This window comes from Pan paniscus, chromosome 8 (genome assembly GCF_029289425.2).
Source record: "Pan paniscus chromosome 8, NHGRI_mPanPan1-v2.0_pri, whole genome shotgun sequence".
Lineage (NCBI taxonomy): Eukaryota > Metazoa > Chordata > Mammalia > Primates > Hominidae > Pan > Pan paniscus.
The window spans coordinates 115057426-115080615 of record NC_073257.2 but is presented as its reverse complement, the minus strand read 5'-3'; the positions used below and the strand labels follow the sequence as shown (position 1 = coordinate 115080615).

The window sequence follows — 23190 nt, the reverse complement described above, 5'->3', positions numbered from 1 at the left end:
AGACCTTATTCCAGTTTCACCAGTTTTTTCACTAATGTCCTTTTTGTGTTCCAGGATACCACATTGCGTTTAGTTATCAGATCTCTTTAGTCTCCTATCTGTGAATAGGACAATCTCTGACAGTTTCTCAGTCTTTCCTTGACTTTCACAACCTTGACAATTTTGAAGATTACACATCAAGTATTTTGTAGAATATTCCCTCAATTTGGGTTTATTTGATGTTTTTTCATGATTAACTGAAGTTTTGCATTGGGGGAATAATTTTTTAAATATTGATACTATCCATCTATCTATATATAATAGATAGATATAGATAAATAATTCTGCAACTTCCTATTTTCATTCAAAAATATGACTAAGATATATCCATGTTGATTCATGCAGATCAAAGTCACTTCTTTTATTTTTTATTATTATTATTTTTGGAGACAGGGTCTTTCTCTGTCACCCAGGCTTGAGTGCAGTGACACGATCACAGCTTACTGCGGCCTTGACCTCCTGGGCTCAAGTGATCCTCCCACCTCAGCCTCCTGAGTAGCAGTTGCAACTACATGCTGGAGCCACCACGCCCGGCTGATTTTTAAAAACTGTTTGTAGAAATGAGGTCTCACTATGTTGCCCATGCTTCATTTAAATTCTCTATAGAATTTTATTATATAAATATTCTACATTTTAGTTAGCCACCCCCCATTGGTGGGCATTTAGCTGATTCTAAATTTTCTTTCTCTCTCTCTCTTTTTTTTTTTTTAAAGACAAAGTTTCACTCCGTCACCCAGGCTGGAATGCAGTGGTGCAATCTCGGCTCACTGCAACCTCTGCCTCCTGGGTTCAGGTGATTCTCCTGCCTCAGCCTCCTGAGTAGCTGAGATTACAGGTGTGCGCCACCACACCTGGCTAATTTTTGTATTTTTAGTAGAGACAAGGTTTCACCATATTGGTCAGACTGGTCTTGAACTCCTGACCTCATGATATGCCAGCCTTGGCCTCCCAAAGTGCTGAGATTACATATCAATTATTATTTTTTTTTTTGAGATGGAGTCTCGCTCTGTCGCCCAGGCTGGAGTGCAGTGGCACCATCTCGGCTCACTGCAAACTCCACCTCCCAGGTTCACACCATTCTCCTGCCTCAGCCTCCTGAGTAGCTGGGACTATAGGCGCCTGCCACCACGTCCAGCTAATTTTTTGTGTTTTTAGTAGAGACAGGGTTTCACCACGTTAGCCAGGATGGTCTCGATCTCCTGACCTCGTGATCTGCCCGCCTCGGCCTCCCAAAGTGCTGGGATTACAGGCGTGAGCCACCGCGCCCGGCCTCATTCTTTTTATTATTGATTTGTTAAGAGTCCTTTATAGACAAATCCTTTGTCTTTTGTGTATTGCGAATAGTTTTCCCCTTATTCTGTTATCTTTTAACTTTGTTTTCAGTTTTTTTCAAGTTATTCCATCTCTCTGATTTTTTAAATTCTTTTTTCTGATTTATTTTTTAAAACAAAGTTCTTGATTATAAAAGTAATACAAACACCGTAAGAAATTAATACAAAAGTACAAAGAAGAAACCACCCCATCTTATCACTGAGAGAAAACAACATAATCAATTACATATTTCCCTGTAGTCTTTTGTGTGTGCAGTTTTTTTTCACAGTTGTGATCACATTCATTTGTGTGTGTCTCTATATTTGTTTTTCTCTCAGTACCATAGTGTTTAGACACAAACCCTGGCCTTTTTTTGTTTCTTCTTCTTTTTTTTTTTTTTTGGAGATGGAGTCTCCCTCTGTCGCACAGGCTGGAGTTCAGTGGCGTGATCTTGGCTCACTGCAACCTCCGCCTTCCGGGTTCAAGCGATTCTCCTGCCTCAGCCTCCCGAGTAGCTGGGACTACAGGTGCATGCCACCATGCCCAGCTAATTTTTGTATTGTTAGTAGAGATGGGGTTTTGCCATGTTGGTCAGGCTGGTCTTGAACTCCTGACCTCAAATGATCCACCTGCCTTGGCTTCCCAAAGTGATGGGATTACAGGTGTGAGCCACCACGCCCCGCCACCCTGGCCTTTTTTCAAATGCACTTGGTTTAAAGATTGTGTTATGCCAGCTTCCAACCCCTATTCCTCTTTTCCATATATCCTGAGAAATTTAGAAGGTGAGGGGCCCAAGGTCTATCCTTAGCTGACCTGAAGCGAAGTTGGCTGAGAAGCACAAGAAGGGGTAGAAGTGCTCTGGCGGAGCACTTATTAAAAAGACGCGGAGGTTTTGGTTGACTGCAAGCCCAATATGAGTCAACAGTATGGGTGCCAAGAACTTTATCGCAGGAGTGCAAAGCGATAGGTCCCAAAAGGAGGAAGCTATAGTCCTGCTTTGCTCTGATGATACCACAAACATTTGGTTCAGTCTTGGGTGATGTATTCTAAAGAAATCACAGTCAAATCTACCATTTGCGTGAGAGGGATAAAGACCCTCAAAACCAGGGCAGAGGAGGAACAATGGAAGGAACGGGAGACACTGATGTGGAATGAGAAGACCTTGGGCAGAGGTGATAGAAGTAAAGTATCTGAAAAGTCAAAGGTCCAGGAGAGATTAGACGTTTGTTCTCTGTGGCTCCAAGGCATCGAATTTCGGCCCTGAGAGTGGAAGTTTAGATACATTTTCTCACTGGTGAGAGCTGCTCGGACCAAGGAATTCAGTCCTCTGGAAATAGCTAGCTGCTTTTGCGGAGTCTTCCTGCTGAGTTGCTGGTGGTGGGGTGAACATTTATTGAGTGCTTACTGTGTGCCAGGATCCTGCTGAGGGCCTCACCTATATTGTGTGATTTCATCCCGTCAACACCCTTTGATGTGGGGACTGTTGTTCCCTATCCTGGTGCTACAAATGTGGGCACCGGGTATGGGAGGTCAGGTACCTCGCCCGAGGTTACAGTTTGTAAGTGGTGGTACTGGGACTGGAACTCGTTCTGACAAACTTCAAAGCTGGTGTTTTTAGCCATCAAGGGGATTCGAGGGTGCCATGGGGGTGTGGACGAATGAGGGGCCTTGAGGTCCATTAGACCAAAACATTCTGTGACTGGGAAAAAGGATGCCCTCTCCTCCCAAGGAAAAGCTTCTTCTGAATGAGACACAGTGGAGAGGTTAGCCCAGGGCCAGGCTGAGGGGCGCAGGCAGAATGCCAAGGGATGGAGACCCTCAGAAGGGCAAAGCTGGTGTTCCATCGTTTGAAGATCTCCAGACCCGCGGGACAGACAGACGCAGCGCGGTCAGGGAGCGTCGGCTTCGCCGAACTCTGCGGCGGAGCTGGGGGACGGAACAGCGCGCCGGTCCCTGGCCGGGCGCAAGCAGGGGGGCGGCGCGGGGCGGTGCCGGGCGGCGGGGGCGGGGAGGGCGCGCTTTGAGGCGGCTGCGGCAGTTGCGCGCTGGGATTGTTGCCGTGCGCTGGAGCCGGTGAGTGCGGCGGGACCCGTGGGCGGGCGGGGAAGGAGCGGGCGAACGGGGAGCTAGGTGGGGAGGTGCGCGGCCGAACACGCGACCCCAGGGTAGCGGCCGCCGCCTGCCCCCGCCCCCGGCCCCCAGGGACCATGGCCTCAAGGCCCCTCTCCTTAGGCCGAGTCCCCGCCAGCGCGCTCGCGGACGCCGCACGCCGCCCAACTCCCTCGGTGCGGCCCCCGCCCCACGGCAGCCCCTTCCTCCGCGCCGCCGCGACGCCTCCGGCCCACGTCACGCTCGCGCCATTGTTTCCCAGCCGCCGGCTCGCTGGGACCCCGCCTCAGCCTCCCAGCGCGGCCGTTCGCCGCGTTCCGCCCTCTTCCTCCTTTCCTCACGCTGGTGGTAGCCCTTTCCTCAGTCCTGCTGACGTCCTCCAGCTGATTCCAGGCTGTTCCCGGCCACCCCTGAGGCCGTCTTTTCGCTTCTTGTAAAAGCCTCCCCGCCCCCAGAGCTCCTCGGTCGCCTCCCGAGAAGCCAAGGGGCCTCTGGTGGAGCGCCAGGTTGACAGCGTTTTAGCAGGACCGCGAGAAACGGCCAGCTCGTTTGCCACACGCCCGTGTGCAACACTTCCTGGAAAGGTCACAGCGAATTGCAAGCCGCCACAAAAAACATCCGGACAGCTCCTGGTCAGGGGGCTGAGCCGTTCAGTGGCGGCCTATTCCTCTCCTTTTTTCGGGGCTCCTGAAACCGGAGAGGGCGAGATGCCGATCTGAGGCCTGAACCCTTAGTTGTAAGAAAAACGTTTTGGGGGTTTGACTCCGGCAGGCCACAGCTTCTAAAAGCAGCAGGTAGAGGCTGCTGTCCGAATCGACGTTTTCCTGGGCTTTCACCTTTAGGGCCTTGATGTTTGAGGGGGGTCGTGCTCTGAAGTACAGCGCCCCGAAATGACTAGTCACCATTACAGGGGGGTGTGTGCGCGCCCGTCCAGGGGCCGATGAGTTCTTCAGGATTGAGCTGTACTTGGTTCCCAGTGTCTGTAGACTATTCATTTCGCCTCTTCAAGCAACGAATGCAAACTGCTGACCATAATGTGAAAGGGAGAATATTGAAACTGTGTCATTTACCATGAAAACTTAGTGTTATTGCGTAGAGAAGGCTTTAGGTTTCAAAAATATTTATCACATGGCTTTTCAACAACGGTTGGAATTTATCCAGATGAAGACATCCAGGCCTGAAAGGGTGAAGTTCGAAAAGAGAAAAAAAATAGGTGTGAGCTGAGAGTGGAAAAAAAAAAAGAACAAAAAGGGTTAAGTTCAAGAAAACATAGCTGGTTAGTAATTAAAATAAAAACTCCACATTGCAGGATTGATACTAGCATACACAGACTTTTATTTCTGAAGTGCATTTCCGTTGCAGTGTAAACCACTACATTTCAACAGTATAGGTAGCTGCATTACTCTCATTGACCCAGAATTAAGGTTTTAGGATTTAGTAACCAACAAATCTGTAAAATAAGGTGGAGGGGCGCGGGGTGGAGTGGGGGGGGTTCTGAAGGAGATGTTATGCAAGATTCCTTTCAGTTCAAAGGTTTGATGCCATTGTATGAAAATTTACCATCAGCTACAAGTTTTCAGAAGTTTGTAATTGTAAGAAGATTTATATAGATAGTATTCCCTTATAGTACCTGCCACCCTTAACCAGAAGACATCACATCTTCCTAAAGAAAGCCAGATGACAATAGAATGTTAGGCACAGAGGTGCTCATTAATCTTTCTCTAGGCTATTTCTCCTGTTTTATGGGGAAAGAGGAGTACATAAAACACAGGTTTTTTTTTTAAGTATTTCCTCTCTCTCTTTTTTTTTTTTTTTTTTTTTGAGACGGAGCTTTGCTCTTGTTGGCCAGGCTGGAGTGCAATGGCACGATCTTGGCTCATTGCAACCTCCACCTCCCGGGTTCAAGCAGTTCTCCTGCCTCGGCCTCCCGAGTAGCTGGGATTACAGGCATGCGCCACCACGCCTGGCTAATTTTGTAGAGACGGGGTTTCTCCAAGTTGGTCAGGCTGGTCTCGAACTCCTGACCTCAGGTGATCTGCCCGCCTCGGCCTCCCAAGTACTGGGATTACAGGCGTGAGCCACTGCGTCCGACCCTGTTGCTTAATTCTCTTACCAAAAGCTTAATTCAGTGAAATAGTAAATAACAACAAATCCCCAAAAACAAAAACCCACAACTTTGTCATGTTATGACTGTGCTCTTTTAAAGTACTTACATAGACTGGTTTTTATCTAGTACACTTGCTGTGTACATATTATTTGGGATTTTGCTCTTACCAATATTTCTGGGATGTCCATGTATTTAGAGAATTCATCTAATCTTCATTAGTAGATGCTCTCTAATGTGCCCCAGTAGTCAACAATGCCTGGCACACAGGCTGTTAGTAAATTTTTGTTGAATAAATGTTGTAATATTTTGAGGTTTTTAGACATTTAACACAAAATACTAACTATCACAAGGCATATGTTGAGTGACGTGAGCAGTAAAGGCAGTCATACTTTCAGCCAGGAGACATTGCATTTATTTAAGGGCCCGGATTTTGTAGTCTGGCTTGCTACTTAACATCATGCAACCTCGGGGAACTCAGTTAACCTTAGACAAGCTCACTCAGTTTCTCTCACCTTGAGAAGGGAAAAAGAACAAATTTTACAGGGTTATGTGGATTAAATAGAATAATTCAGTTGAAGTGATACTGGCACACATTAAGTTCTCTATAAATAGTTTTTTTTGCTCAGAGTGAAGGAATATTAATGTAGCTTGATGGGATCAGGAAAAACAGTAACACTTCAGAGTAGGGAGAAGATGCTGAAGTGGATGTATTGAGGGTATGATTAATAGATTGTTCTCACTAAAAGGGTTTGGTAGAGCAGTAGTCTGAGATAAAACTGGAAAGAAATTCTGGTAAGCAGTTTACAAGTATGCCACATGGATTCTTTGCAATTAGAGCGGAGTGAATGACCACCTGAGGTCAGGAGTTTGAGACCAGCCTGGCCAACATGGTGAAACCCCATCTCTACTAAAAATACAAAAATTAATCAGGCGTGGTAGCGCATGCCTGTAATCCCAGCTACTTGGGAGGCTGAGGCAGGAGAATCGCTTGAACCCAGGAGGCGGAGGTTGCAGTGAGCTGAGATTGCGCCACGCACTCCAGCCTGGGTGACAAGAGTGAAACTCCGTCTCAAAAAAAAAAAAAAAAAAGGAAAGCCATAAAATTAATGCGGCAAACCGGCCAGGTGCGGTGGCTCACGCCTGTAATCCCAGCACTTTGGGAGGTCGAGGCAGGTGGATCACCTGAGGTCAGGAGTTCGAGACCAGCCTGGCCAACATGGTGAAACCCCGTCTCTACTAAAAATATAAAAAATTAGCTGGGCGTGATGGCGCCCGCCTGTAGTCCCAGCTACTCAGGAGGCTGAGACACGAGAATCGCTTGAACCTGGGAGGCAGAGGTTGCAGTGAGCCTATATCGTGCCACTGCACTCCAGCTTGGGCGACAGAGCGTCTCAAAAAAAAAAAAAAAAATTCAGTAAACAGTAAAAGAAAAAAGTTAAAAAAATTATGACAGTCTTAATCTTTGTATTTTTTTCGTTTGTTTTGTTTTTTGTTTTTTTTTTTTTTGAGATGGAGTCTCGCTCTGTCGCCAGGCTGTAGTGCAGTGGTGCGATCTCGGCTCACTGCAACCTCCGCCTCCTGGGTTCAAGCGATTCTCCTGCCTCAGCCTCCCAAGTAGCTAGGACTAAAGGCGTGTGCCACCACGCCCAGCTAATTTTTGTATTTTTAGTAGAGATGGGGTTTCACCATGTTGGCCAGGATGGTCTCAATCTCTTTACCTCATGATCCGCCCGCCTTGGCCTCCCAAAGTGTTGCGATTACAGGCGTGAGCTACCACGCCCGGCCCTTAATTTTAATTGTTAAAATTTGATAAAGAAGGTGGGTAGTAGACATATCAAATGATCATTATATTATTTTCTGTGTGTTTGAAATATTTCACAGTATTTTAAGATGAACCTAAAATAAAACATTAAAGAAACTCCATTAAACCAATGAGCCTATAAAAATATATATCCCACTGGGCATCTGTAATGAAAACATGCTAATACTCAGCAAGCTTACTGATTTTTTTTTTTAAGCCGTTAAATTTCAGGCATCAGATTTCAGTCTTCTCTTTCCAAGCACATAGTACAAGCAGGCTCTTTCATCCCACACTCTTTTTTTTTTTTTTTTTCCGAGACGGAGTCTCACTTTGTTGCCCAGGCTAGCTCCATCTCAGCTCACTGCAACCTCTACCTCCTGGGTTCAAGCAATTCTCCTGCCTCTGCCTCCCGAGTACTACAGGCATGCTGAGAATACAGGCATGTGCCACTGTGCCCGGCTAATTTTTGTGTTTTCGGTAGAGATGGGGTTTCACCATGTTGGCCAGGCTGGTTTCAAACTCCTGACCTCAGGTGACCTGCCCACCTCGGCCTCCCGAAGTGCTGGGATTATAGGCATAAGCCACTGCGCCCAGCCCAAATTCGTATGTTATACAGAATTTTCTGATTTATAAATGTGGGCAACTGATCGTAAAAAATTGTAAAAAACACTGTGACCTCTACAGAATCTGGACCCATAAATCTGTTTCTACATCTGGAAGGGAACTTGAGAGTCTTCCACGTTCAATGCCTTCATTTGACAGATGGGGAAAGTGAATCCCAAAATGTTTTGCATTTTTTGTCTTTTATGCAAGAAAGTCTTCCCTACCTTTGATCCGTAAGGCTGTTCATCTCTATATTCTTCTGTAAATTGTATGGTTTTGCTTTTTCACATTTAGGTTTATTGACAGTGCGTATTTTTTTCTGCTTAGTTTATCTTTGTTTTTTTTTTATTTATTCATTTTTGATTTTTGCACTGTCGCCTGGGCTGGAGTGCAATGGCGTGATCTCTGCTTACTGCAACTTCCACCTCCTGGGTTCAAGTGATTCGCCTGGCTCAGCCTCCCGAGTAGCTGGGATTACAGGTGCCCGCCACCATGCCTGGCTAATTTTTTTGTATTGTTAGTGGAGATGGGGGTTTCGCTACGTTGGCCAGGCTGGTCTCGAACTCCTGACCTCGTGATCCACCTGCCTCGGCCTCCCAAAGCATTGGGATTACAGGTGTGAGCCACCGCGTCCGCCCTATTTTATCTTTAATATGATCAGCTAGTATTTGTGTTACATATTCTTTTTCTACCATTATGTTTGTCATAAAATTATGCTCTATAAATTCATAAGGACAGGACATGCTTTTGTTATGCTCTGATTTTGGGTCAGAATATTGTAGAAAATGAAATTTTTGAATTCATTTTAGTGTAAATATTTTACAGATTTCTGCTCTTCTACATTATTTTGTCTCATTTGCCTTTAAAGATGAGTAGTACATGTATTTGACTATCCTTGAAAAATATTTTGCACACTTTTTATAGCAGTCATATTAGAATCTAGTTAGGCATTTGTGTATCTCTATCTAGTTTGTTTCAGAGCTGCTAAGTAAACCAGCTAGAATAGTAGTGTGTAGATTGAAATAGCTCAAACATTCTGTATCAAAATTATAAGAATTTTAAGTTATTTTAATAAGCATTTAACAGTATCATGCTGTGTAAATAAGACCAAGCTGTGGCTTGGAGAGTAAACATTAAAAGTTTTTTTTTTTTTTTTTAAGATGTATTCTCACTCTGCCCCCCAGGCTGAAGTGCATTGGTGCAGTCTCAGCTCACTGCAACCTCTGCCTCCCGGGTTCAAGCAATTCTCTGCCTTAATCTCCCGAGTAGCTGGGATTACAGGCGCCCACCACTACACCTGGCTAATTTTTTATTTTATTTTATTTTTAGTAGAGATGGAGTGTCTTCATTTTGGCCAGGCTGGTCTTGAACTCCTGACCTTGTAATCTACCCGCCTCAGCCTCCCAAAGTGCTGGGATTACAGATGTGAGCCACTGCAACTGGCCTTTTTTATTTTTTTAAGGTGGAGTCTCTCTGTGTTGCCCAAGCTGGAGTGCAGAGGTGCGCTCTCAGCGCACTGCAACTTCCGCCTGCTGGGTTTAAGCGATTCTCCTGCCTCAGCCTCCCTAGTAGCTGGGATTACAGGTATGCGCCACCATGCCTAGCTAATTTTTGTATTTTTAGTAGAGAGAGGTTTTGCCCTGTTGGCCAGGCTGGTCTTGAACTCCTGACCTCAGGTGATCCGCCCACCTCAGCCTCCCAAAGTGCTGGGATTATAGGCGTGAACCACCGCCCCTGGCCTAACATTAGAATCTTTCACAAATCTGGTCAGTAAATGCCTTTTTTTTTTTTTTGAGACGGAGTCTTGCTCTGTCACCCAGGCTGGAGTGCAGTGGCTCCATGTCAGCTCACTGCAACCTCCATCTCCCGGGTTCAAGCTGTTCCTCTGCCTCAGCCTCCCTAGTGCTGGGATTACAGGCATGTGCCACCACGCCTGGCTATTTTTTTGTATTTTTAGTAGAGACGGGGTTTCACTGTGTTAGCCAGGATGGTCTCGATCTCCGGACCTTGTGATCCGCCCGCCTCGGCCTCCCAAAGTGCTGGGATTACAGGCATGAGCCACCGCACCCAGCCAGTAAATGCCATTTTTTTAAGCCTGAATTACTCGTTTACTTTTGAAGTAGGTTTGGTGAAATAAATCTTGAATTAATTCTCTCTAGGTCTGAGAGCTTCCAGGAAGAAAGGAAACAAACCTATAGCTATAGTTGTCCTTATATTTAGGATACTTTAATTGACGTGATAAATGTGTGAAATTGTTACAGCCTCTGATACGTAATGGACGTTATGAGGTTTTGACTCCAAAAGTAGAAGCCTATTACTCATTCCTGCAAACATCAAGTACTGTATTGTGCTAAGGCTTCAAGTATTCAAACATCTTGCACTCAAGCATTATAAACAGTTTATATTGACCAATTTCCATGTCTCAGCCACTGTTCTTAGCAACTTACATCCTTGTTCCAACTCTACCTGTTTTGCAATGGAAGAAACTGTAGTGCTTATAATTTGCTTAGTCGTAGAGCTAGTTGGTGTTAGAGCCAGGTTTTGAACGCAGGCAGTGTGGCTCCAGAATCTGTACTCTTAACCACAGTATAATTCTGTGACTTCAAATTATCTAACTTCTCTTTCCTGTTTACTTCTTCGTAAAATGAGGATAATAGTACCTAACATATAGGGTTGTTCTGAAAAGTCAATGAGTTAAAATATGTACTATACTGCTTAGAATCTTACATGAAAAATAGTAAGTACTCAATAAATGTCAGCTGTTATTATGTTAGCATTATTAAGGCATCGAACTCATGCATATCTCTGAATTTTAACCAAATAGGTGGACTAAACCTTAAGTATGAATTTATATATTAAAAGGTAGAAATACTGTGGTCTGTGGTTATTTATGCCTTTCCGATTTTATCTTTTTAAATTATTTTGTAACAGGAAAAATAAGAGCTAAACCAAAGTTGAATGGTGAGCAGGAGTTCATTGGTAAGAGAATGAGTTCTTTTCTGAAATAAAGCAGTTTTTTACCTGCTTTTTTTTTTTTTTTTTTCCTTTTTTTTTTGAGACAGGGTCTTTGTCTGTTGTCCAGGCTGGAGCGTGCAGTGGTGCGATCTTGGCTCACGCAATCTCTGCCTTCCCGGCTCAAGCAATCTTCCTACCTCAGCCTCCCGAGTAGCTGGGTCTACAGGCACCTGTCACCATGCCTGTCTAATTTTTGCATGTTTTTATAGAGATGGGGGTTTTGCCATGTTGCCTAGGCTGGTCTCGAACTCCTAAGCTCAAGGGATCCGCCTGGCTTGGCCTCCCAGAGTGGTGGGATTATAGGTGTGAGCCACTGCACCTTGCCCTATGTATTTTTTTTTTTTAAAGGAGTATTCAGGAGTCATTACTAAAGGTGCAAAGTATTATATATCGTCTGAATGTAAAAATTGTACAGCTTGTTTATACCTTTATGCTTTTGAAGACCTCAGTTAATTATGGCAACGTTTTGAAGAAATAGCTCAATCTTTTAAAATGTTTTCCTTACATGCTCTCTTGTTCCTTTGTGTCAATAACCATGTTATTGTTGAAGGTCCGGTATTATTCAAAACATTCAGTTAGAAGCAGCCTTAATGTGTTGATGTAGAACAAATATATAGCATTCTATGTGATATGGCAGGATAGTAGCAATAGAATGTTGATGAGAACATAGCAAAATTCCAGTCTTTTTTGTATATTTTCAAAACTTTAGGAACAGATGAAATAAATTTGTAGTTTCTAGTTACAATTTCAGACTACAGATAGGAGCATGTAGCTGCTTGAAGAAGAAAAACAAATTGTCAAGGCAACAGGTACTGCATTTCTCACTCGACAAGATCTCTCTTCTCAACTTTGTTATTTTTCCTTCGGAGAACAAGGAAGCTTTTGTTCCAAGGCCTGATGTTGAAATGTTAGCAAAATATTATGTTAATCAAGCCAAGAATCTTATGTATTTGTGGACCAAGAATAAGATTTCACAAAGATTCATTTAGAGTATTAAAAGGGACTTCTGCAGTTATTCTTGCATTTTCAGGCTTACACAAAAATAGGCTTCTGAAAAGCAAAGGGCTCCATGTGTAGAGGTTTAATGGTTCATTTATTTCTGTCTGTTAAGTCTACTGTGCGAGATGCTGGGGATACAGCAGCAAATAAAACACTCCTCTCCCTTATGGAGCTTATATTTTGGAGAGATTGACAGAATGCAAACTGTCAAATGTAAGGGTTATGTGCAAAAAACAAGTAAAGCAGGGTAAGAGGACAGTGAGTGATGTGTGTGGGTAAGTGTGATGTTATTAGTTGGAGTTTGTTAACTGTTGGCATCACTTTGGTGTGTGAACTATTGAGTGTTGGCCCTTGACAGGAATGTGTAGTGCAGTTTGGGACAAGCGACATAAAGAACTCTGAATGAAAATAATGAAATGAAAAATAAACAAAAAAACTTGTTTATAGGCTGGGCACGGTGGCTCATTCCTGTAATTCCAGCACTTTGGGAGGCAGGTGGATCACTTGAGGTCAGGAATTCGAGACCAGCCTAACCAACACGGTGAAACCCCGTCTGTACTAAAAATACAAAATTAGCCGGGCGTGGTGGCTCATGCCTGTAATCCCAGCTACTTGGGAGGCTGACGCAGGAGAATCGCTTGAATCTGGGAGGCGGAGGTTGCATTGAGCCGAGATCACGTCATTGCACTCCAGCCTGGGCAACAAGAGTGAAACTCTGTCTCAAAAAAACTAAAAAAAAAAAAAACCAAAAACTTATCATGAACTATTTAAAAGATGAGAGGTAATGAAACATTTAAGATAATTTAAATGCAACAGTTTCAAGGAGTCTTCTGGAAAAATAGGCACTTCTTCATCTTAAACTATTTTATTTTTTAATTTTTATAGATTTAGGGGGTATAGTTTTGGATATATAGCATAGTGGTGGTCTGGCTTTTTAGTGTAACCATCACCTGAATAGTGTACATTGTACTCATCAGGTAATTTCTCATCCCTCACCCTCCTCCCACCCCCACTTAAAGTATATATATATATATATATATATGTGTGTGTGTATGTGTGTATGTATATGTGTGTATATATATATATATGGCGTGAACCCAGGAGGCACAGCTTGCAGTGAGCCGAGATGGTGCCACTGTACTCCAGCCTGGAAGACAGAGCGAAAGAGACTCCGTCTAAAAAAAAAAAAAAAAAAAAAAACATTTGTTTAATTATTTTTGCAGTAGAAGAAAAGAAAGGAAGAATGATGCAGAGGCAATATTGAGAGGGATTTGGGGCAGGAATTTTTCAAAATTCATTGGAGTTATTAAAGAACAGTTTAAAACTAGTAATTCCAAGAAGGAGGGATAGATTGTTAAAAAAAAAAAAAAGCTAATAATTTCAAGAAAGAGGGGAGGGAAGGAGTGTGTGATATATATATATATATATATATATATATACATACATACATACATACACACATATATATATATCTCCTTTCATGTGTTTTGTGATGATAAGGAGTAAAGGTTACAAAATACTTAAAAAAGCTATAGCTTATTTCACAGTGCTATTCTTTGAGTTATAGGTGACACTGTTAACTACAAATATGAGGATTTAGTTTTTCAGCAGTACTGGTAGATGAATTAAAGTAAACTTGCATCTGACTTTCCATGTTTTTAAGGGGATGTATTTGTAAGTAAGTTGGTCTGTGGCTATGTTACAGAGAGGCCCTTAAGCACAATATAATGATAAAACCAAATGTCTAACTACTATAGGTTATTGATTTTACTTGCTTATCTGCCAAGGACTAGGGTTATCAAAGACTGAATAAAATGTGGCTATTTAGTACAATATGAGGCATACAAATGGAGGATATAGCTTTAACTTTTGTTTTTCCATAAACTAGTTTAACATGAGTAATACGCAGTGAAAGTTGTTGTATTTAGAGACCAAAATAAGTTTCAGGCTGGTGAGAAAATTTGAAGAAATTATTCAAAATTATCCTTTCCATTTAAGTTTTAGGGCAGTGTTCTTAGAATGAGAATGAATGGTTGATTATAAAACTTAAAAATGCCAAGTTTAGTTTTTTTTTTTTGGTTTTTTTTTTGAGATGGAGTCTTGCTCTGTCACCCAGGCTAGAGTACAGTGGCGGGATCTCGGCTCACTGCAAGCTCTGCCTCCTGGGTTCAAGTGATTGTCCTGCCTCACCCTCCCAAGTTGCTGGGATTATGGGTGCCTGCCACCACGCCTGGCTAATTTTTATATTTTTAGTAGACAGGGTTTCATCATGTTGGCCAGGCTGGTCTTGAACTCCTGACCTCAGATGATCCACCCGCCTCGGCGTCCCAAAGTGCTGGGATTACAGGTGTGAGCCACCCAAGTTTTGTATTTTAAATACAAAATTAAAATTTGAGTGAAGTAGAAACTACTGATTATTCATACTGCTATTATTACCCTATTATCTATGTTGACATACTTATTCCATTGAAAAATGAATATTTGATTCAAATTGCCATGTGTTAAACACTGCCTGATAGACCTGCTCTACATATTGTTAAAGTGCTCCTCACTTTATTCCAAATGAATTACTGACCTGACTTGAAACAGACATGTAAAATGACTTTTTAAAGAGCGTTTGCCAACGTATAACTCTAGCAGCGTGGCATTTTGTCTTAATGCAGAATTGTCATGAAAAGAAGTGCTGACTGCTATTTTTTCTTTTTTTTTTTTTTTTGAGATAGAGTCTCGCTCTGTTGCCCAGGCTGGAGTGCAGTGGCGCAGTCTCAGCTCACTGCAACCTCCGCACCCCGGGTGGGAGAAGCAATTCTCCTGCCTCAGCTTCTCGAGTAGCTGGGACTACAGGGATACGCCACCACGCCTGGCTGATTTTTTTCCGTTTTTAGTAGAGACAAGGTTTCATCATTTTGGCCAGGCTGGTCTCGAACTCCTGACCTCAAATGATCCACCCATCTTGGCCTCCCAAAGTACCAGGATTACAGGCGTGAGCCACCACGCCAGGCCTTTACTGCTATTTTTATACTTTTATCAATTTGGGCGTGAAGAATATTACTGTACTACATCATAATTCTTGAACTTTTCTTAACATTATGTTAAGTAATGAGGTAATTATGGGAGGGACAAAATTTCCTTTCATTGTAGTTTAAAGATAGTGGTCTTACTATATGTGGCTATCAGCATTTTGTTAGCACACCATTTTGAAGGAAAGAATATTCAGTGCAGATTGCTAACCAGGCTTACCCTGCAGTTTCAGTTGCTCTTTGCTTCCTGTTTTCAGCAGTTGCCTAGAGCTGTTGGAGCAGCTGTTTTCCTTTCTTTGGGGGAGGGTGATGGTAGTGGTGAAGGGGACTGTGCATGTTTTGCCTGTGAAATATTTTTTTTTTTTTTTGAGACAGAGTTTCGCTCTGCTGCCCAGGCTGGAGTACAGTGATGTGATCTCCTGACGTGAAGTGATCCATTCGCCTCGGCCTCCCAAAGTTCTGGGATTACAAGTGTGAGCCACTGCCACTGGCTGAAAAAGTCTTATTGTGGCATAATTGGTATACAATAAGTTGCACAGAGTATATAATAAATTTTAACATATATATATGTACCCATGAAACCATCACCATAATGAAGATATTGAACGTATCACCCCTTCTCCCCGAAAGTTTTCCTGGGCTCCTTTGTAATACCTCCTCCTCTCCGTACTTGACCTCCCTACCCCAGGGAACCACTGGTCTGTGTTCTGTCAGATTAGTGTGCATTTTCTAGGATTTTATATATACGGAATCATACACTATGTACTCTTTTTGTCTTCTTTCACTCAGTGTAATTATTATGAATTTTTTAATGTTTTGCATGTAAATACTTATTCCTTTATATTGCATAGTAGTATTACATTGTACAGATGTACCATAATTTTTTTTATCCATTCACTTGTGGATAACATTTGGGTTGTTTGTAGTTTCTGGCCATTACAAAGCTGCTAAGAACATTTGTGTATAAGTTTTTTTTTTTCTTTTGAGACAGGATCTCTGTCTCCCAGGCTGGAGTGCAGTGGCACGAGACAATCTTGGCTCACTGTAGCCTCAACCTCTTGGGCTCGTGTGATCCTCCCAAGTAGCTGGGACTACAGGCATGTGCCACCATGCCCAACTAATTTTTCAATTTTCATAAAGACTGCATTTTGCCATGTTGCCCAGGCTGCTCTTGAACTCCTGGGTTCAAGCAATCCACCCATCTTGGCCTCCCAAAGTGTTGGGATTACAGGTGTGAGCCACTGTGCCCAAGCCTGTGTTCAAGTCTTTATATGGATATGTGCTTTAATTTCTCTTGGACAATTACTTACAATTAGAAAGTCTGGGACATATGATAGATATATGTTTAAGTTTTAAAGAAATGGCAAACTTTTCCAGAGTGCTTGTGCCTTTTTTATTTTCTTTCCAGCAGTGTAGTAGAATTCAGGTTGCTCTACATTCTCAACAACATTTGATACTGTCTGTCTTTTTAATTTTAAATATTCAAATAGGCATATTTTGGTATCTTATTGTGTTTTTAATTTGTATTTCCCTAGTGACAAATGATGTTAAACATCACTTCATATGCTTATTTGCCATTTGTATATATTCTTTGATGAAATGTCTATGCATATGTTTTGCCTGTATTTTAATTGGATTATTTAGCTTATTATTGCATTTTGAGAGCTCTTCCTATATTCTGGATACAAGTCCTTTTGTCAGATGTGTGTTTGCAAATATTTTGTCCCAAACCATAGCTTGTCTTTTTCCTCTCAATACTCTAATGGAAGGATAATATATAAATGCAATTTTGTTTTAGTTTTTTAAGTCCTCTGTTAGCCATGAAGAGGGACTTAAATTAAGTATACAAACAAGGTTGCAGAGATAATCTAACCTTCTAAGAGAATAAAATATTCTAAATCTTTTGCATATGCATATAAACCATAATATGCAAAACAGATTAATATGATGTGTATTTGCCAACCCTGTAGTAGGTTGGTTTATTGTTTGTTTTATTTTTTTGTTTAGAGATTGGGTCTCACTCTGTCACCCAGGCTGAAGTGCAGTGGTGTGATTATAGCTCACTGCAGCCTCAAACTCCTGGGCTCAAAGCAATCCTCCTGTCTCAGCCTCCCAAGTAGCTGGGAGTATAGTTGCAAACCACTGTGTTACTAAATACAAAAAATTAGCCGGGCATGGTGGCGTGCACCTGTAATCCCAGCTACTTGGGTGCAGTTGTTGTTTGTGTATATGCAGTTGCTGTTTGTTTTATTTTGTATATCACTCCTTTACTTTACTCAGGTCTCTGAACAAATATTACCTCCTCATAGAGGCCTTCCATGGTTTTCCTACCTACATTATTGTTACTGGAAAGGGGTCCTGATCCAGACCCCAAGAGAGGGTTCTTGGATCTGATGTAATAAAGAATTTAGGGCGAGTCCATAAAGTAAAGTGAAAGCAAGTTTATTAAGGAAGTAGAGGAGGCTGGGCACAGTGGCTCACACCTGTAATCCCAGCACTTTGGAAGGCCAAGGTGGGCAGATAATGAGGTCAGGAGTTTGGCACCAGCCTGACCAACATGGTGAAACTCCGTCTGTACTAAAAATACAAAAATTAGCCGGGCAAGGTGGTGCGTGCCTGTAATCCCAGTTACTCAGGAGGCTGAGGCAGGAGAATCGCTTGAACCCGGGAGGTGGAGGTTGCAGTGAGCCAAGATCGCATCACTGCACTCCAGCCTGGGTGACAGAGCAAGACTCTATCTCAAAAAAAAAAAAAAAAAAAAAAAAAGGAAAAAGAAAAAAGAAAACGTAGAGGAAACAGAGGAATGACCACTCTGTTGACAGAGCAACCCCAAGGGCTGCTTGCTTGTCTTTTTTTTTTTTTTTTTTGAGACAGTCTTGATCTTGTTGCCCAGGCTGGAGTGTAGTGGTGTGATCTCGGCTCAGCTCATTGCAACCTCCACCTCCCAGGTTAAAGCGATTCTCCTGCGTCAGCCACCTGAGTAGCTGGGATTACAGATGCGTGCCACCACGCCCAGCTAATTTTTTGTATTTAGTAGAGACGGGGTTTCACCATGATGGCCAAGATGATCTCGATCTCTTGACCTCGTGATCCACCCTCCTTAGCCTCCCAAAGTGCTGGGATTACAGGCATGAGCCACAGGTCTTCCTCTGTCACTGAGGCTGGAGCGCAGTGGCATAATCAGCTCACTGCAAGCTCTGCTTCAACCTCTGCCTCACTGCAACCTCCGCTGGGCTCAAGTGATACTCCTGCCTCAGCCTCCCAAGTAGCTGGGACTACAGATATGGACCACCATGCCCAACTAATTTTTGTATATTTTGTAGAGATGGGCTTTTGCCATGTTGCCCAGGCTTCAAACTCTTGAGCTCAAGTGATCCACCCACTTTGGCCTCCCAAAGTGATGGGATTATAGGCATGAGCCACTGCGCCTGGTCTGTGTACAAGTTTTATAGTTTTAGATATTACGCTTAGGTCTATGATCCATCTTAAATTTTGTGTATGATGAGAGGTGTGGATTAAGTTCACTTTTCCACAAAAGGAGAGCCAGTTGCGCCTGCACAGTGGATTATTATTCAGTCATTAGAAAGAATGAAATGTGATATGTGATACTACATGGATGAGCTTTGAAAATACTATGCCAACTGAAAGAAGGCAGACACAAAAGGTCACATGTTGTATGATTCCATTTATATGAAATATCCAGGATAGTTAAATCCAGAGACAGAGTCCAGATTGGTTGTTGCCAGGGGCTGGGTAGAGGGCATAGTGGGAAGAAACTGCTTAATGGATGAGGGGTTTTACTTTAGAGTCATGGAAGTATTTTGACACTAAAAGGAGTTGGTGGTTGCACTAAATGCCACCAACTTGTTCACTTTAAAGTGGCCAATTTTATGTGAATTTCCCCTGAATAAATTATTTTTTTAAAAGCCACAGAGGTGATTTATATAAAAAAGACTTAGCCTGGACAACATAATGAGCCCCTGTCTGTACACAAATTAAAAAAAATAATAATTAGCTGGGTTTTGTAGTGAGTACCTGTATTTCTAGCTGTTCTGGAGCCTGAGGTGGAAGGATCACTTGAGTCCAGGAGTTCAGGGTTACAGTGAGCTATGATCATGTCACTGCACTCCAGCCTGGGCAACAGTGAGACCCTGTCTCAGAGGAAGGGAGAGAGGAAGGGAGGTATATATTGACTTCATGTCATAAACGATGTTAGCATTTTCAAGATGGGAAATAACAGGCTACAGATGTTTTCACAAATAATGCTATTTTTATAAAATATTAATCTACTTAACTCTAAGAGGATACTTTTCATCCTTATTTGAAACTACTTACTGATGAAAACTTCAAAAACAGAAGTGAAACCTAAGAATAGCCTAATGTAAAAGTAGTTAAAAACACTTAAGCTGCCCACCTCATTTTAGATGCTTATCCTAATTAGATGAAATGTTTTAGTTTATTCCTTTTTGTTCATAGTCTTTATTGCCAGCTGAAAATAAGTTATTACAGAAAAATGTAAAAGCATTAAATAACTAGAAATCAAATATTTATTGCTTGTATTTGTGCCACCATTGACTGAGCTTAGTATGTTATCAAAATGTATTTATTTATCTTTTAAAGGGATGACATTTTTTCCTTTTCAAATGTTACAGTAAAACCAGGTGGAAGAGAATGGTTTTAGCAGCTTAAAAAAAAAAAAGTACAAATCTGAGGTTTGGCCATTAAAAGTTTTATAACAATGGGAGAAGAAAAGACAAGTTGTTTCACATTACAGACCTACCCCCAACCCCAAAGCCTAATGCTTTCTTACCAAGTCAAAAAAAGAGACACATTTGATGTTCAAGCTGGAGGTTTCCACATGAGTAAGATATTTATGAAAACCTAGATGGAGGCCGGCGGGTGGCTCCCAACTGTAATCCCAGCACTTTGGGAGGTTGAGGTGAGCAGATTGCTTGAACCCAGGAGTTCGAGACCAGCCTGGCCAACATTTTTTGTAGAGACCCCCTCGCCCCGGTCTCTGCCTGTGGTCGCAGCTACTAGGGAAGCTGAGGTGGGAAGATGGCTTGAGCCTGGGATGCAGTGAGCAGAGATCACGCCACTGTGACCCTGTTTCAAAAACAAACCAAAAACCTAGATGAGGCAGTGGCCTTTTCAGCCCAAGTGCCAGCAGACACAGCACAAGAGACTAAAACTCAATGGCGGGAGGCTGGGTATGCAATGTTTGAGAGTATAAGCACCACACTTCTGGCTCAGGGATTTGGGGAGTAGGGTAAACAAAACCTACTTGGAAAAGAATCGAGGAAGAAAACCAACAGTTGCCTTCTGCAGGGGTGGGGACAGGGAGGGAGGTAGGGCCAAGGCGAGGAGCATTTTACGTCAGTGACCTAACTTGGGGAGCTATCAGGGCCTATCTTCAGCTGGCCTTAAGAGGAAAACCAGATCGCTGATGGGAGAATCCACAGGAGGGAGAGGGGAAAAGGGAATGTGGCTGGCAGGAGGCAATAGCCCCTTCCTTTCTGGGCACAGGAAGGCAGTCAGGGCACCAGGTCCAGGCAATGACCTCACAAGGACAGCACAGTTTTTGCTGCCCCCACCTAGCTCCTCATTCTGCTCAGCACTGCCTGGTATAGGGCCACTCTCTGCCCCAAGGGAGTGGATGTCTCTGTAGCCTGGGGCTTCTACTGAGGCAGCATTACCCTCTGCCCCCTTGGCTTGGGGCTCCTGGCTCTCAGGGGTAGCAGCAGCCTTCCTTTCCTGGGCAGTGCCCTTGTTGCTACAGGCACCTTGCTCCTGCATTTCCTCTGGCTGAGAGGCAGAAGAACTGCCCCCGTCCTCCTTCCAATTTTTGTGGAAGAGCAGGCTGCTGAATTTGAAAGACTTCTTGAGAGAGAACTTACTAGGGGAGACTGCCCCCTTGGCCTCAGCACCCTGGATAGGGGATGCTGGCTCAATGGCATCGCCAGTGGCCCCGGCTGCCTCATGTGTTCTGTTCACAGAGGCAACACTCCTTCACCCTTGGGAGATAAGTCTTCATTGCTTTTCACGTGGCCATCGTCTTGTCCGTTGGCCTTTGCAGGGGAAGCGCCTGCCGCAACCTTGGTGGTCACGTCTTCCGAGGAGCCTTGGAGCTCTGGCTGCCTATGATGGTGGTCTGCTGGGGGGTAGCCAGTATCCAACCCAGGCTCACACCTTGGGGTAGTACAGCGGGGTTGGCTGGGCAGGCAGAGGGGGTGGGGCTGGCGTCTTATGGGAATGGGGAAACGAGCTGTACCCCCATTCCAACCCGCTAGCTGTGCCTGCTACTGTTCTACTCCACACCAGAATTTGTTGATTAGAATTTAAAATTTGCCTACTACACACATTTTAAAAACATACATCAACTTAAAATTATATATCTTCACAAACTGCTGTGCTGTGGTTTTAGTGCCTTTTCTAGAATCTAGGATTAGAGTAATTACTGGCAGCCATGCTTAATTATTTGGAAGTATATGTTATCTTTCCGGATTGAAATTACCATATGAAATTATTTTTCCAACTTTAGATTATTGAGAAGTGTCAGTATAATTTTCAGCATATTTACTGTATTCAGTGTGTTTTAATAGGTAATTATATTAGGCAGTTTGCAAGCTGGAGTTTTTCTGATTTTTAAAAAAATCAGATATCAGTATACAGATGCCAATATTAAGTTACTAAATTAATGATTTTCTTTTCTAGAATACAAAATACAGTTAAAATAAAATGTCAACCTCCTGGAGTGATCGGTTACAGAATGCAGCAGATATGCCTGCTAACATGGATAAGCATGCCCTGAAAAAGTATCGTCGAGAAGCCTATCATCGGTAAGTATTTTGTCTATTTAATCCTCAAAACCCCTCTATGAAGTGGGACTTCATTTTACAGATGATGAAATTAATGTACAGAGAGGTTAAGTAAATAACCCAGGTCATATGTCTAGTACATGGTACAAATCTAGTTCTAAGTCGAGACTTTTAACTACTAGTACACCATACTGCTTTGTGTATCTACTAGTAAAAGTATTTAAGAGAAAAATGTCTTTGGTTGCTAGAAAATTGCACCTAAGTTAATAAAAATTTTTTTTTCTTTCTTTTTTTGAGGGAGTGCTGGATGGACAGAGTCTTGCTCTGTTGCCCAGGCTGGAGTACAATGGCGCAATCTTGGCTAACTGTAACCTTCGCCTCCCAGGCTCAAGCAATTCTCTTGCCTCAGCCTCCTGAGTAGCTGAGACTACAGGTGTGGGCTACTGCACCCAGCTAATTTTTGTATTTTTTTGTTTTCTTTTTTGAGACAGAGTCTCACTCTGTTGCCTAGGCTGGAGTGCAGTGGTGCAGTCTCAGTTCACTGCAACCTCTGCCTTCTGGCTTCAAGCAATTCTCATGCCTCAACTTCCCCAGTAGCTGGGATTACAGGCATGGCCCCATGCCAAACTAATTTTTGTAGTTTTGGTAGAGACAGGGTTTTGCCATGTTGGCCAGGGTGATCTCGAACTCCTGGCCTCAAGTGATCTCCCCACCTCAGCCTCCCAAAGTGCTGGGATTACAGGCTTGAGCCACCACACCCTGCCAAGAATGAATTTTTTTTTTTTTTTTTTTGAGACGGAGTCTGGCTCTGTCGCCTAGGCTGGAATGCAGTGGCATGATCTCAGCTCACTGCAACCTCCACCTCCTGGGTTCAAGCGGTTCTCCTGCCTCAGCCTCCCAAGTAGCTGGGATTACAGGCGTGCGTCACCATGGCTGGCTAATTTTTGTATTTTTAGTAGAGACAGGGTTTCACCGTTTTAGCCAGGCTGGTCTTGAACTCCTGACCTCAGGTGATCCACCTGCCTCGGCATCCTAGAGTGCTAGGATTACAGGCGTGAGCCACCGCACCCAGCCCAGGAATGAAATTCTTGTATTTTTTATTTATTTACTTATTTTATTTTATTTTTTTTAGTAGAGACAGGGTTTCACCATCTTGGCCAGGCTGGTTTTGAACTCCAGACCTCGTGATCCACCTGCCTCGGCCTCCCAAAGTGCTGAGATTACAGGTGTGAGCCACTGCGCCCGGCCAAGAATGAAATTCTTTTTTTTTTTTTTTTTTTTGAGACGGAGTCTCGCTCCCTGGCCCAGGCTGGAGTGCAGTAGCACGATCTCACTGCAGGCTCCGTCTCCCGGGTCCACGCCATTCTC

At 43.2% G+C, this 23190-nt stretch overlaps 1 protein-coding gene and 1 pseudogene across 6 annotated transcripts in view; one reads left to right on the top strand and one right to left on the bottom strand.

Moving 5' to 3' along the window:
• Positions 1-23190, top strand: part of NT5C2 (5'-nucleotidase, cytosolic II) — a 190401-nt gene that overhangs the window by 83686 nt on the left and 83525 nt on the right. For 2 of the 6 annotated variants that reach the window (XM_034931395.3, XM_034931398.3), the window contains exons 1-3: positions 3351-3423; positions 15380-15523; positions 21719-21843. In XM_034931395.3, the coding sequence (XP_034787286.1) occupies positions 21743-21843 (101 nt within the window). In that variant the 5' untranslated portion in view covers positions 3351-3423; positions 15380-15523; positions 21719-21742. Of the gene's footprint in view, positions 1-3330; positions 3424-3548; positions 4254-15379; positions 15524-21718; positions 21844-23190 lie in introns of those variants that run through there. The other 4 variants (XM_034931396.3, XM_055093335.2, XM_008950866.5 and 1 more) reach the window with 4 other exon arrangements.
• LOC103782821 (MARCKS-related protein-like) lies at positions 20314-21472 on the bottom strand (annotated as a pseudogene).